This window comes from Octopus sinensis, linkage group LG2 (genome assembly GCF_006345805.1).
Source record: "Octopus sinensis linkage group LG2, ASM634580v1, whole genome shotgun sequence".
Taxonomy (NCBI): Eukaryota; Metazoa; Mollusca; class Cephalopoda; order Octopoda; family Octopodidae; genus Octopus; species Octopus sinensis.
The window spans coordinates 7,102,747-7,116,693 of record NC_042998.1 but is presented as its reverse complement, the minus strand read 5'-3'; the positions used below and the strand labels follow the sequence as shown (position 1 = coordinate 7,116,693).

At 37.5% G+C, this 13,947-nt stretch overlaps 1 protein-coding gene across 6 annotated transcripts in view; it reads right to left on the bottom strand.

Annotated features, from left to right (window-relative positions):
* LOC115223847 (ras-specific guanine nucleotide-releasing factor 2) overlaps positions 1-13,947 on the bottom strand; it is a 670,879-nt gene that overhangs the window by 330,107 nt on the left and 326,825 nt on the right. For 4 of the 6 annotated variants that reach the window (XR_003882837.2, XM_029794538.2, XM_029794555.2 and 1 more), the window contains exon 4: positions 172-180. The exons of the other annotated variants lie outside the window; for them this stretch is intronic. Coding sequence is in view for 3 of the 4 variants with exons in the window: in XM_029794538.2 (XP_029650398.1) it covers positions 172-180 (9 nt within the window). In the remaining variant the exon portion in view is untranslated. The remainder of the gene's footprint in view (positions 1-171; positions 181-13,947) is intronic. 6 annotated transcript variants of the gene reach the window in all.

The window sequence follows — 13,947 nt, the reverse complement described above, 5'->3', positions numbered from 1 at the left end:
CACTCAAACGATGTTTGATTTCAGTTGTTGATTGTAGTACTACTATTTTTGTATCAGAGATAAAGTATGTCATACACTGACATTGATTTTAAACATTTCTACATAGTACCTACAGGATATAAAAGAGAAAGGAAAATATTCTAGAAGGGATAGAAAAACAATATACTTTACCTGAGTGTACTATGAGATTTTTTAGAAAATAAAGAAGAAAAAAAAGAAAAAAAAAATGAATTCATTTGGTAATTGAACAGCCAATATTTTCTTTCAAATATATTAACAGCGGCATTCAAAGAAAATGAACATCAATACATTTTCCCATATTCTTACAAGAGTTTTAATGCTCTAATTTCAAACAATTTTAGTTTTCATAAACTTAATTTTAAAAGATCCATGAAAGTAGTATTCGAAGAATGTTAATAAAAATAGAAAATAATAGCATTACTTTCTTAAGAAAAAAATGAATATAGAAAAAAAAAAAACAGAGACATATTCATGTAACCAGGTCTGAAAAACAAGAAAAATGATTTTAGTGTGTAATATACATCACAGAAGTATAAAGTATTCGCGCATATACATACATTCATTCCAAATGAAGACTGCAGTAACCATAATGGAACCGTCTGAAACTTGAAGTTGGGAATTATTATTCTTATACACATGCACACACACACAGATTTATGCACACATCTGCATATGTATCTGTTCACACACACACACACACACACACATACATTCAGACATATATATATGATGATGATGATGATGATATATATATATATATAAAAGTCAAGTTGTGTGTCTGTCTCCTACGATTTAGATTCCTAACTACTCCCACATTTTGCGGTGCAGTTTAACCAAAACCTGGTATCTTATAGTCGTGATTCATATCGAGCCCTTCTGGGTATTAGCGCGCATCTACGATGAGTCTACGATTTAAAAAAAAATTTACCATCATTTTTTCCCATTTTAATGCATTTTTTCGCTATTATATAAGGGAAGTAACTCTCTAAAAATGTCTACAATGAGTCAATGATTTAAAAAAAATTTACCATAATTTTTTTCCATTTTTAATGCATTTTTTTGCTATTTTTTGGCTATAACTCTCTAAAAATGCTTATATAGTTATTTCCCTTACAAACCCGAGCAACGCCGGGCGATACTGCTAGTATATATATATATAAGCACAAGTTTTGAGCTAACTCCTTGTCTCCATTCCCAGCATGCCCAACCTGTGGTAGAGCCTTCCAAACATGCATTGGGCTAATTGGTTAAAGCTAGACACTGCATGGCCCATATTCTTCTCCCCCATATAATGTCTTTGATCATCATCGACAATGATAGATGAACACCAATGTTATTATTATTATTATTGCTACGTACTGAGTTCAACTTCCACCGAGGTCGACTTTGCCTTTCATCCTTTTGGGATCAATAAATTAAGTACTGGTAAAACACTGGAGTCAATGTAATTGACTTATCCCCCTCCCCCTAAATTTCAGGCCTTATGCCTATAGTAGAAAGGATTATTATTATTATTATTATTATTATTATTATTATTATTATTATTATTGCTATTATTTATTATAATTCTTCTTCTTCTTATCATTATTATCATCATCATCATCATCACTTCGACGCCTGATGTGTGGTACACTGTGCACCTGTTCAGGCGATGGGAATTTGATGGAGAGAGGGAGCACATATATATTTGATCACTATAAACGAATCATTCATGCAAGTTGTTTGGCTAAAAGCTGAACACTCGTGTTGTCTTCAACGAGCAAGTTCCTCATCAACATCATCATCATCATCATCATCATCACCATCATCATCATCACCATCACCACCATCATCATCATCATCCCATATGAACATGCACTTATGAATGTTATTTTGCTGTAAATGCAGTGCATGATATAATATCACTAATGTCTTTGTTATTTTTGGATTTATTTCAAAATGCCAAGTCAGACATGAAATTCAAGGAATAATATTAATTCTAAGTCCTGAAAAGTTCATACGAATCATTATTTTTGATACAATCATCATCATCATCATCATCATTGTTGTTATTGTTGTAGTCGTCATAAGTCTTGTTGTTTGATATTTCCTTACTGCCTTATTTGTTGAAGTGTTAAAACCTTTTAAAAAGAAAACATTACACAACTATTTGGTGTGTTTTACTACCTAAAAGGTCACATGATTAATGAAACAGAAGGAAAAAAAATATATGAGAATAAATGGAAGTTATTTATATAAAACATTGATTTTCTGTCTTGAGTCATTTTTCCTTTGACTACATTTAATCTTTTGACTTTGTTTGATAATAAAAATATTTATGACATAAGACAATAATAATAATAATAATAATAACAACAACAACAACAAATAGTAATTGCTTAAAAAATAGTGCCATTGATATATTTTATGTTCATTCTAGAAAGAGTTTTAAATAATTTCTAGAAAGTTGTTTGAAAATGAAACACAAGAGATTTCATTCCTTTCTCTACCTGCTTTAGCTGTTCACATGAATTAACAAGAGGGCCCCTATATGGTCGCTCAGCCTACCAGAAATAGCATCTAAATCTACCTCAAATCACATTCTTTACTATCTTAAAATAAATTGGATGGGCACTTTGGGTGATGTAGTCTCAAATATACCCTATCCTCATCTAAAAGAAAAGGGGGAAAAAACAAAATAAGCTGGTTATGACTGGAACATTTTTAATCCTTGGTTTAATCTTAGAAGAGCTGACCTAAAGCTAAACAGAAACAGCTGTTAATATGCATAAATTTTGTACACGAAGAGTGGAGAAACTTGCAAATAATACATAAAAATTATGTTTTTGTAACTTAGGGAGAAAGAAAGAGCTGTATATATAATGTTTTTTGGACTGTGAGACGAATACAACAGCTGCTCAGTTTGAGCATTTTAATGTCAAAGTTTGCAGGAAAATCATTTGTGGGATAAAATTTCAGATGGTTGCAATCCTGAGTAAGAAGAAGAAAGAAAAGTGTTTAGTCCTTTACCATTTAAACCAATCACATCTGGCCCAAATATTCTACTGGTATTATGTTAAAGTTAGTTAGATCTGGTCTCTTTCACCTACTCTCCAATGCCATTCTAAAAATAAGCAATCACATTACCAAAATCTTGAAACTACAAGATAATGTATGATTAATTCAAAACAATGTGAATAAATACATTTGACAAAGTAATCTGAATGCCGAAGGGTTTGTGTAGACTCTTGGAGGTGAAATACATTATTAGAAACAGGAAAATGAAAGACAGAGGAATAGTCTTGGTAAAATGATCAAACTGGTTAGCTACTGGATAACCACCAGAGATCGGCAGCCGATATCCTATTTCTAGTATGTTATTATGTGATAAAGACATGTGACTTACATCATCATCATCATCATCATCGTTTAGCGTCCGCTTTCCATGCTAGCATGGGTTGGAAGGTTCAACTGGGGTCTGGGAAGCCTGAAGGCTGCACCAGGCCCAGTTTGATCTGGCAATGTTTCTACGGCTGGATGCCCTTCCTAATGCCAACCACTCCATGAGTGTAGTGGGTGCTTTTTACGTGCCACCGGCACAGGTGCCAGATGAGTCTGGCAAACGGCCACGATCGGATGGTGCTTTTTATGTGCCACCAGCATGGGGGCCAGGCCAGGCTGGCAATGGCCATGAACGGATGGTGCTTTTTACATGCCACCGGCACGGGGGCCAGGCAAGGCTGGCAATGGTCACGAACGGATGGTGCTTTTTATGTGCCACCGGCATTTAATTATTCAACATTTAATTACAACATTTAATTATTCTTAAAACTATGTAGACACCAGAATGTGTGAAATTCATTAATGTAAGTAGAAAAGCCACAGTCAAATTGATACATGTTTGTTAGCTCAATGGGTTGAGTTCAATACTGCTTGTGATAGGAAGAATATTTCTTCAAGAGATTAAGAGGTGGGTCCAAACCTGTCTTATAAAGCAAGTTATCCTATGAAGAAGAATAGAATTAGAAGCTATGCTTAGGCTGTGTATATCACAAGGCATTGAGAGAAAAGAAAAAGCTATGCTCTTAAAAATGAAAGCATGAATTGTTAAACAATCTCTCACAAAGATAATGAAATAATCCTTCATTCATTACTTTTAGGAGTTTTATGCATTAATCTTTAATCATTAAACTCAAAGGCAGAAAGTCTAGATTTCATTTCAAGCGAATAACATAGCGATCAATATAGTAATCTGTCTTATATTGATTAGGGAATTGGAATAAGAATTCAATAAAGTATTAACTAAAACTTTATATTTCTAGTTTGAGATTATCATTCAAAGTGAGCATCTATAGAGTAATAGATTTGCCATTCATTTCCAAGTCAAGCCAACGACAAAAAGGAAACTTGTAAGGTTTAATGGTGCATTATTCAGTCACTAGCTACCATTTATCATTGATAATTTATTCCTTTGGCTACAGTCAGGTCATGAATTCAAAAGCTTTGACACATGCATTTCTTGCTTCTATTTTATTTCCATTCCAAACAAATCTGATAGAAATAGCAAGCAGATCACCTGCACCATCTTCAAAAAGAGTGATTTCTTTAAACAACTTTGTTATAGATATCCATAAAAAAAAAGAAAAAACAAAAAAAGAAAAGACAAGATGGTCCCAGCTGAAATATCTTTGATCATTGGTCTGGTTCAATCAGAAATGAGCAGGGGTTGAACAATAACAACAAAAGCTACTCCTTTCATACAATATTCAGGTTGCCATTCTGTATTGGATTATTTTTTCTGAACTCTCTTTACTCTCTTTTACTTGTTTCAGTCATTTGACTGCGGCCATGCTGGAGCACCGACTTTAGTTGAGCAAATCGACCCCGGGACTTATTCTTTGTAAGTCCAGTACTTATTCTATCGGTCTCTTTTGCCAAACCGCTAAGTGACGGGGACGTAAACTCACCAGCACCGGTTGTCAAGCAATGCTTGGGGGACAAACACAGACACACAAACACATACACACACATACATATATATATATATATATATATACATATATACGACGGGCTTCTTTCAGTTTCCGTCTACCAAATCCACTCACAAGGCATTGGTCGGCCCGGGGCTATAGCAGAAGACACTTGCCCAAGATGCCACACAGTGGGACTGAACCTGGAACTATGTGGTTGGTTAGCAAGCTACTTACCACACAGCCACTCCTGCGCCTGTTACCTATAAATAAATGAAGACATGGCTGTGTGGTTAAGATGCTTGCTTTCCAACCACGTTGACTTGGGTTCAACTCCATTGTGTGGTACTTTGGACAAGTGTCTCCTACTATATCCCAGAGCTAATTAAAGCCTTATGAATGGATTGTGCAAATGGAAACTGAAAGAAACCCATCATTACATATGTTGATATTGCTTGACTGACTTAATGGATAGTGTCTTCTTAGGCTAGGATTATACTTAATAAACTGTTTCTAGTTTTGGGAGGTTCTGTGGTACATATATGTAAATATATATATATATATATATATATATATTATATAATCAAAAATAAGCAACAAGAATGAATTCTTGTTGCTTATTTTTGATTATAATCACCCCGCATATTTTTATGGGTAATACCATAAAAAATTCTGGTGCATCTAAATTAAGTACCATATTCATTTGAATCTAAATTGTTTACTGAACTTATATATATATATATATATCCATGTTTATATGTATGTCATTATTCAGTTTATTTTAGGATTTCTTGCCAATAGAGAAAGAACCGGTTACTAATCTAGATCCAAGGCTCCTTCACTGGAATTTCAACATCAACAACAGGGTATTTTTGTTTGTATGTATGTATGTATGTTTGTGCAGATTTGTATGTTTTATGTATGTATTCTCATGCATATAGTTGCATATCTAGACATATTCATATATATATATATTTAAATGATAAACTTCTGGAAAGTTTTGCAGATTTTTAGTTCCAGTGAGGGATTGGATCTGTAGTTTTTGAGTTAGCTTTCTCATTTCTGGTTTTGAGAAGCCTAATTTCTCATGATTGGTATTTAGGCTGTGTGTTACATGTCCCAGAGTTCCAATGTATGTATGTTTATATGTATCTATGTATGTATGTATGTATGTATGTATGTATGTATGTATGCATGTATGTATGTATGAATGAATGGACGGATGGTTGTATTGTGTGTGCGTGTGTGAGTGCATGTGTATGCATGCAAAAGTTTATGTTTGTGTTAATTCCCCACTTCACAACACTGCTCCAGCATGGCCCAAGTCCAATGAGTGAACCTAGCTATTTTTAAATTGATTTCAAACAGAATATAGATGGATGAAATCGAAGTTTTAACATACAGACTTTTGTAATGTGTCTAACATTCAACATTGTTAAATTTGCGAGCTGACAGAGTGTTGGGTATAATGCATTTTGGTAAATTATTTGGTTACTTTATGTTCTGAGTTCAAATCTTGCTAAGGTTAAAATCTAACTCGTTTAGGTACAGTCATTGCTGTGGCCATATGTCTAAGAAGTTTACTTCCTTGTCATGTGGTTTCAGGTTCTGTCCTGCTGCTGGGCATCTTGGGAAAGAGTCTTCTATCATACCCCTTGATTACTCAAAGCCTTGTATGCAGATTTTGTAGAGGGAAGCTGAAAGAAGCCTACCATTTTTCTGTACATACGAAGGGGTGCTGAATAGTTACTAGCTTTGGATAAAAGAAAATACAGGAAGATCAATTAATTATGATTCTATGCAACACATTCCTCACTCAGATACAAACACTTACGGCAGTGGTCCTTCAGTTTTTCCAAGCCCTATGAAAGAATTTGGAAGGTTGGGCCTCCAACTAAGCCTTTCATGACACCCTTAAAGCCTGGAACTTTTCAGCACTCCCTATATGTGTGTGTGTGTGTGTGTGTGTGTGTGTCCTTGTCACTGCATCACGTGATGGTTGTAAATAAGCATGTCTGTCTATGGGGGAATTTTCCCTTGCTTGGAAAAAGGTGAGGGTTGACAAGAAGGACATCTGGTCATAGAAAATCTGCCACAATGAATTCCATCTGATTTGTGCGAGCATGGAAAAATCGACAATAAAATGATGACAATATGATGATAATGATGATGGGGGTGGTGGTAGAGATGACGACAACGATGACGACAACGATGATGATGATGATGGCACTGAGAATTGCTATTAAGAATTATTGTCATGAACATTTGATGATGTATAGAAGAATAATAAAGTGATAGCAGTTAGTCCCAGTGATATCTAAAAATATCATGACAACTAACAACATGTTATAATTTCAATTGAGCTTAGCTCCAGTGATATCTGAAGATATCACCCAAATGTAATAGTGATAGGATATTCAAATTTGTAATTGAAAATATATAATTAAATCAATTTTGTCCATCAAAAGCTGTAATTAAATCAATGCAATACCAATGATTTGTGGTAGATATGTCAACTATTTATAATTATGTAATATACAGAGGTGTTTCTTTTAAGCAACTTGTATATTTTAGACTCTCTCTCTTTTTCGAAATCATCCAATTCTGTTGATATATGTTATTTTGGTTTAACAAATTATATTTACATGACATTTTAGATTCTTTTGGTATTTCTTAAGAGAACTACAAGTAATCCACTTGATCAAGAACAAACAACTTAACATTTGGTTATTGACCTTGAGATGGCATTTATCTGCTGCTGGACAGTAAGAAAACTTGGAGAAATCGAATGGTTCAAGTGAACTCAGAAGAATAGTTTGAGAACGGAAAATACTCAGAGTTTGTAATAAATTTTCTGATGCATAAGAAAGCTCCATTATTGTATCTTAACCCTTTAGCATTTAAACCAATCATATCAGGCCAAAATATTCTGCCTGTTTTATGTTGGAGCCAGCTACCAAATTCACTCACCAGACTTTGGTCGGTCACAGGTTATTGTAGAAAACACTTGCCCAAAGTGCCACATGGTGGGATTGAACCCAGAACTATGTGGTTGGGAAGCAAGCTTCTTGCCACTCAGCCACATTAGCACCTCTATAGGAATATTAATTTTAACAAGGAAAGCATGAAAGACCAAGGATAATTCCGAAGGCTATCTATTGTTTATCACACGTGGATATGCATATTGACAGAGAAACGTAGAGAGAATTTGGAGGAAATAAGAAACAATTGGATACAGTTGGGTTCAAAGTGAGTTTTGTGGTTACTGGAATGGTTAGTTGTGGTGGGAATCAGATGGAAGGTAGCAGATACATCACAACAAAAGATTATAGAAACCAAGATGTTAAGTTATCTAATCATTGTTTAAGAAATGTTTAATGTGGAATTGTTAAACAGGGAATTGCTGTAATCCCAGGTATTATTAAGAAAAGAGCATCTGAAATGATTCAAGTGAAAATGAATTAGATATAGGTGTGTATAAGTGTGGGCTGCACAAGAAATATGAATAAAGAGAGTAAACGGTGAATGACAATCATCAAACACATAACGATAATGAAAGCAGACTTGAAGGAAGAAAGTGACTAAAAACATAAAAATGACTTGGAGACATAATAGATTTCTCAATTTGCTAATTGTAATTGTGAAGGAAATAGTATAACTAGATTATCATCATTAACGGATGATAATGTTTCTGGTAGAACATCATCAAGAAAAGTATTGGACGAATAACAAAAGAATCTATAATGCATTTATTCATCATCATCATCATTATCATTAACATCATCATTATCATTGTTTTAATGTCCACTTTTCCATGCTTGCATGGGTTAGTCGGAGTTTATTCATGCAAATTAGACGCCCTTCTTCCCGTGAACTTTTGCCTGTTTCAAAGCAAGATAATATTCCCTCATCGCCAGACATGTTTTTGCAGTGTATTGGAAATGAATGATACTGATTGTATGACCAATCATATGCAACTATCACACAATGTCAAAACAATGAGACACACACACACACACATAAATACATACATACGTGGATACATATATATACATATATATATTATATATATACATACATACATACATACATACATACATACATACATACATACATACATACATACATACATACATATATATATATATATATATATGTGGAACCACAATGGACCAGTGGTTAGAGCAGCAGACTTGGTCGTAGGATCGCGGTTTCATTTTCCAGACCAGGCGTTGTGAGTGTTTACTGAGCGAAGACACCTAAAAGCTCTACGAGGCTCACTATTTCTTCTGTTGGCCTGCTTGCTCAGCCAGTGGGCAAGTGTCTTATACTATAGCCTCGGGCTGACCGAAGCCTTGTGAGTGGATTTGGTAGATGGAAACTGAAAGAAGCCCGTTGTATATATGTATATGTATATATATTTGTGTGTCTGTGTTTATTCCCTCAACATCGCTTGACAACTGATGTTGGTGTGTTTACATCCTCATAACTTAGTGGTTCGGCAAAAGAGACCGATAGAATAAGTACTAGACTTACAAAGAATAAGTCCCGGGGTCAATTTCTCGACTAAAGGCGGTGCTCCAGCATGGCTGCAGACAAATGACTGAAACAAGTAAAAGAGTAAAAGAGTATGTAACCTAATCTTTCCTTTCCTCTTCAAATGGTAGAGTATGACTTAAGGGAGATATGGCAGCTATTTTTAGCAGACTGAGTGAAGCTACACAAATTTCATGCATTAGTGGGGTCTCTGCTTTGGTTCAGTCATCTTTTCTTCAGTGTAGTCTTTGATACCATTACAAAACAATCTTGGACTTGAATATCACAAATAGCATCTGTGAACTAATGACCAGATTTCAATTGTTACATTTGTTCATAAGCTTCAAAGAAAGCTCCAGATATGAAAGAGTAAGTCTACATCAGAAGACTAAACTATCAGTTTGATTTATGTAGTTGGGTTTTGATTCTATTTCTATATTATACACCATATTGGTATGCAGAGATAGATAAGCAAGAAGTAAATAAGCAGGAACTTAATTTTTCAAAATAATCACTTGTGATTCTTGCACAACGCGTGTTAAAATATGTTTGCTGTAGATAATCAAGGAAACAAAATTTTGGATACAACAGATGCACAAGAGTAGCTAATGCTAATGAGCAATCATAACATGGAGACCATAATCTACTTGAAAAGATTCCTAGAAATTGCATGAATATATATATGTATGTGTGTGCATAAGGTGATTAAAATTTTAATCACCTTACTTTGAAATTGTATGGATAATACCATACTAAATTCTGGTGCCTTTCCTTAAGTGCCATATTCATCTGAATCTAAATTTTTAATATATATATATATATACATACACGCACACACAATCATACACACCCATGTACATATATATATATATATATATATATATATATATATGTATGTATGTATCTAATTATCTATCTATCTATCTATCTATCTATCTATCTATCTATATATATATATATATATATATCATCATCATCATCATTTAGCGTCCGTTTTCCATGCTAGCATGGGTTGGACGGTTCTACTGGGGTCTGTGAAGCCAGAAGGCTTCATCAGGCCCAGTCAAATCTGGCAGTGTTTCTACGGCTGGATGCCCTTCCTAACGCCAACCACTCCGTGAGTGTAGTGGGTGCTTTTTACGTGCCACCCGCACTGGTGCCAGACAGAGCTGGCAAACGGCCACGAACGGATGGTGCTTTTTGTGTGCCACCGGCACGAGGGCCAGGCGAGGCTGGCAACGGACACGAAACGGGGCGGTGCTGGCAACGGTCGCGAAACGGAAAGTTCTCTTACATGCCACCGGCACTGGTAACACATCTGCAATTTCCATTGATCGATTTCCATTGATCGATTTCGATTCTGATCCTCACTTGCCTCAATGGGTCTTCACAAGCAGAGTTTCGACATGCCACCGGCACTGGTAGCACATCCGCAATTTCCATTGATCGATTTCGATTCTGATCCTCACTTGCCTCAACACGTCTTCACAAGTAGAGTTTTGTGTCCCAAGAAGGAAGGTATGCATACGTAGGCTGGCTCCATCCCATGTAGAAGGCCACGGGTTGTGGACTCACTTGTCCTGCCGGGTCTTCTCGCGCACAGCACACTTCCAGAGGTCTCGGTCTCTAGTCATTTCCTCAGTGAGACCTAAAGTTCGAAGGTCGTGCTTCACCACCTCGTCCCAGGTTTTCCTGGGTCTGCCTCTTCCACAGGTTCCCTCAACCGCTAGGGTGTGGCACTTTTTCACACAACTATCTTCATCCATTCTCGCCACATGACCATACCAGCGCAAACGTCTCTCTTGCACACCACAACTGATGCTTCTTAGGTCCAGCTTTTCTCTCAAGGTACTTACACTCTGCCGAGTGTGAGTACCACATTACACATCCATCGGAGCATACTGGCTTCATTTCTAGCGAGCTTACGCATATCCTCAGCAGTCACGGCCCATGTTTCACTGCCATGTAGCATGGCTGTTCGTACACACGCATCATACAGTCTGCCTTTCACTCTGTGCGAGAGGCCTTTTGTCACCAGCAGAGGTAAGAGCTCTCTGAACTTTGCCCAAGCTATTCTTACTCTAGCAGTTACACTTTCAGCACACCCACCCCCGCTGCTGACTTGGTCACCTAGGTAACGGAAACTATCAACTATTTCTAGTTTTTCTCCCTGGAAAGTGACGGAAGTTGGTCTCAGAGCATTTTCAGTGTTTATTGTTCCTGAGCATCTGCCACATACAAAAACCATCTTCCTAGTTAGCCTTCCTTTGACATTGCTGCATCTCTTATGTGTCCATAGCTTACACTTGGTGCATCTTATAGAGTTTCTAACCTACGCCTTTTCTACAGATCGAGCAGGGCCATCTACCTGAAGGTGTTTGTGATTTGTCTACCTTCCTACTGATTACGACTTGGTTTTAGCTAGATTGACTCTGAGGCCCTTCGATTCTAATCCTTGTTTCCACACCTGAAACTTCTCCTCCAGTTCTGATAGCGACTCAGCAATAGAGCAAGGTCATCAGCATAGAGGAGCTCCCAAGGGCATCCTGTCTTGAATTCCTCCGTTATTGCCTGGAGGACTATGATAAATAGGAGGGGGCTGAGTACTGAGCCTTGGTGGACCCCTACCTCTACCCGGAATTCTTCACTGTACTCATTTCCAACCCTCACCCTACTAGCGGCGTCCCTATACATGGCCCGCACAGCTCTCACTACCATTCATCTATCCCTAGTTTTCTCATTGCCCACCAGATAAGGGATCGGGGGACCCTGTCGAAGGCTTTCTCCATGTCAACAAAAGCCAGGTACAGGGGCTTATCTTTGGCTAGGTATTTCTCCTGCAGCTGCCTTACCAGGAATATAGCATCAGTAGTACTTTTCCCTGGCACAAACCCAAACTGCATCTCATCTAAACTAACTCTCTCTCTAATTAGTTGGGCTATGACCCTCTCCGTAACCTTCATCACCTGGTCCAACAGCTTGATACCTCTGTAGTTATTTGTATCTAGGGCATCACCTTTACCTTTGTAGCAGTTGACTATTATACTGTTACACCAGTCATTGGGTATGACCCCTTTGTGTATCACCTGATTAACTATATGGGTGACTAGGCTATAGCCGACACTACCAGACATTTTGAGCATCTCTGCAGTGATTCCTGATGGGCCTGGGGCTTTCCCTGTCTTCATGCTTCTAATTGCCTTAGCTACCACAGAACTATCAACTCGGATAGCTGGTCCCTCTGTTGGTCAACATTCGGCAGACTCTCTTTATCCCATTCATTTTCTTCATTCAGCAACCTTTCATAGTGGCATCTCCAAACCTCTCTTCGCAACCACCTCATTTAGCGCAAGTGAACCATCTTCCATGCGAACACACTTCTCTCCTACCACATCACGATTCTCTCTCAAACACTGTCTTGCAACATGAAACACCTCCAGTCTTTGGTCCTCACGGCGCAGAACATTGGCAAATTTTTCTTATCTGCTTCCCCTCTGGCTAAATAAACCTGTCTCCTAGCTTCTCTTTTGGCAGTCTGATACAATTCCCTGCTACCCCCATTTTTCCAGACCTTCCAAGCCTGTCTCTTTTCTCTAATAGCCCTGTCTACAATATTGTTCCACCACCACGTTATTCTAGGTCGAGAGGGGACTTTGCACCAGCCACAGATCTGGTCAGTGGCTCTCAGCAGGTTGTCCCTTAGAAACGTCCAGCTGTCTTCTACCCCCTGTGATGCTCTATCCCCTTCTACTTCGTCAGAGGCTTCAAGTAATATGTCCCTAAATCTCTGTCCATTTGCAGGATCTTTAAGCTTCCAGATCCTTCTTCTCCATATTTGTCGTCTTCTGGTTGTCCTCCTAGTCCTGATCCTAAAGTCACTAACTACCAGTCTATGTTGTGGGGTACATTCTTCACCTGGGAAGGTTTGGCATTTATAAGCAGCCATCTCTCCCTTTGCCTTGTAAGGATGTAGTCAATTGGCTGGTATGTTGGCCCGATTGGTAAGTGACTAGGTGGCTGGTAGGTTTCCTGAAGTTAGTGTTGCAAATCATAAGATTATTTGCATCGCAGAACTCCAGCAGCCTGGTTCCCTCCTCGTTGCGGGAGCCATAGCCATAGCCTCCATGTACGCCATGGAAGCCCCCAGCATGTCGTCCAACGTGACCATTGAAGTCACCAGCCACAAAGATAAGGTCTCTGTCGTTCGTCAATGAGGTAGTCTGCAGTAGAGTGTCATAGAATCGGTCTTTCTGTCCATCGGGTAGCCCCGACTGAGGAGCATAGGCTGATATAATGGTTGCTAAACTATGATGTTATATACAAAATATATTCATATAAATTACATATGTATACTATACACAGATATATATATATGTGTGTGTGAAAGTGTGAGTTGTATATATGCATGTGCGTGTGTATGTGTATGTATGTGTAGCATATA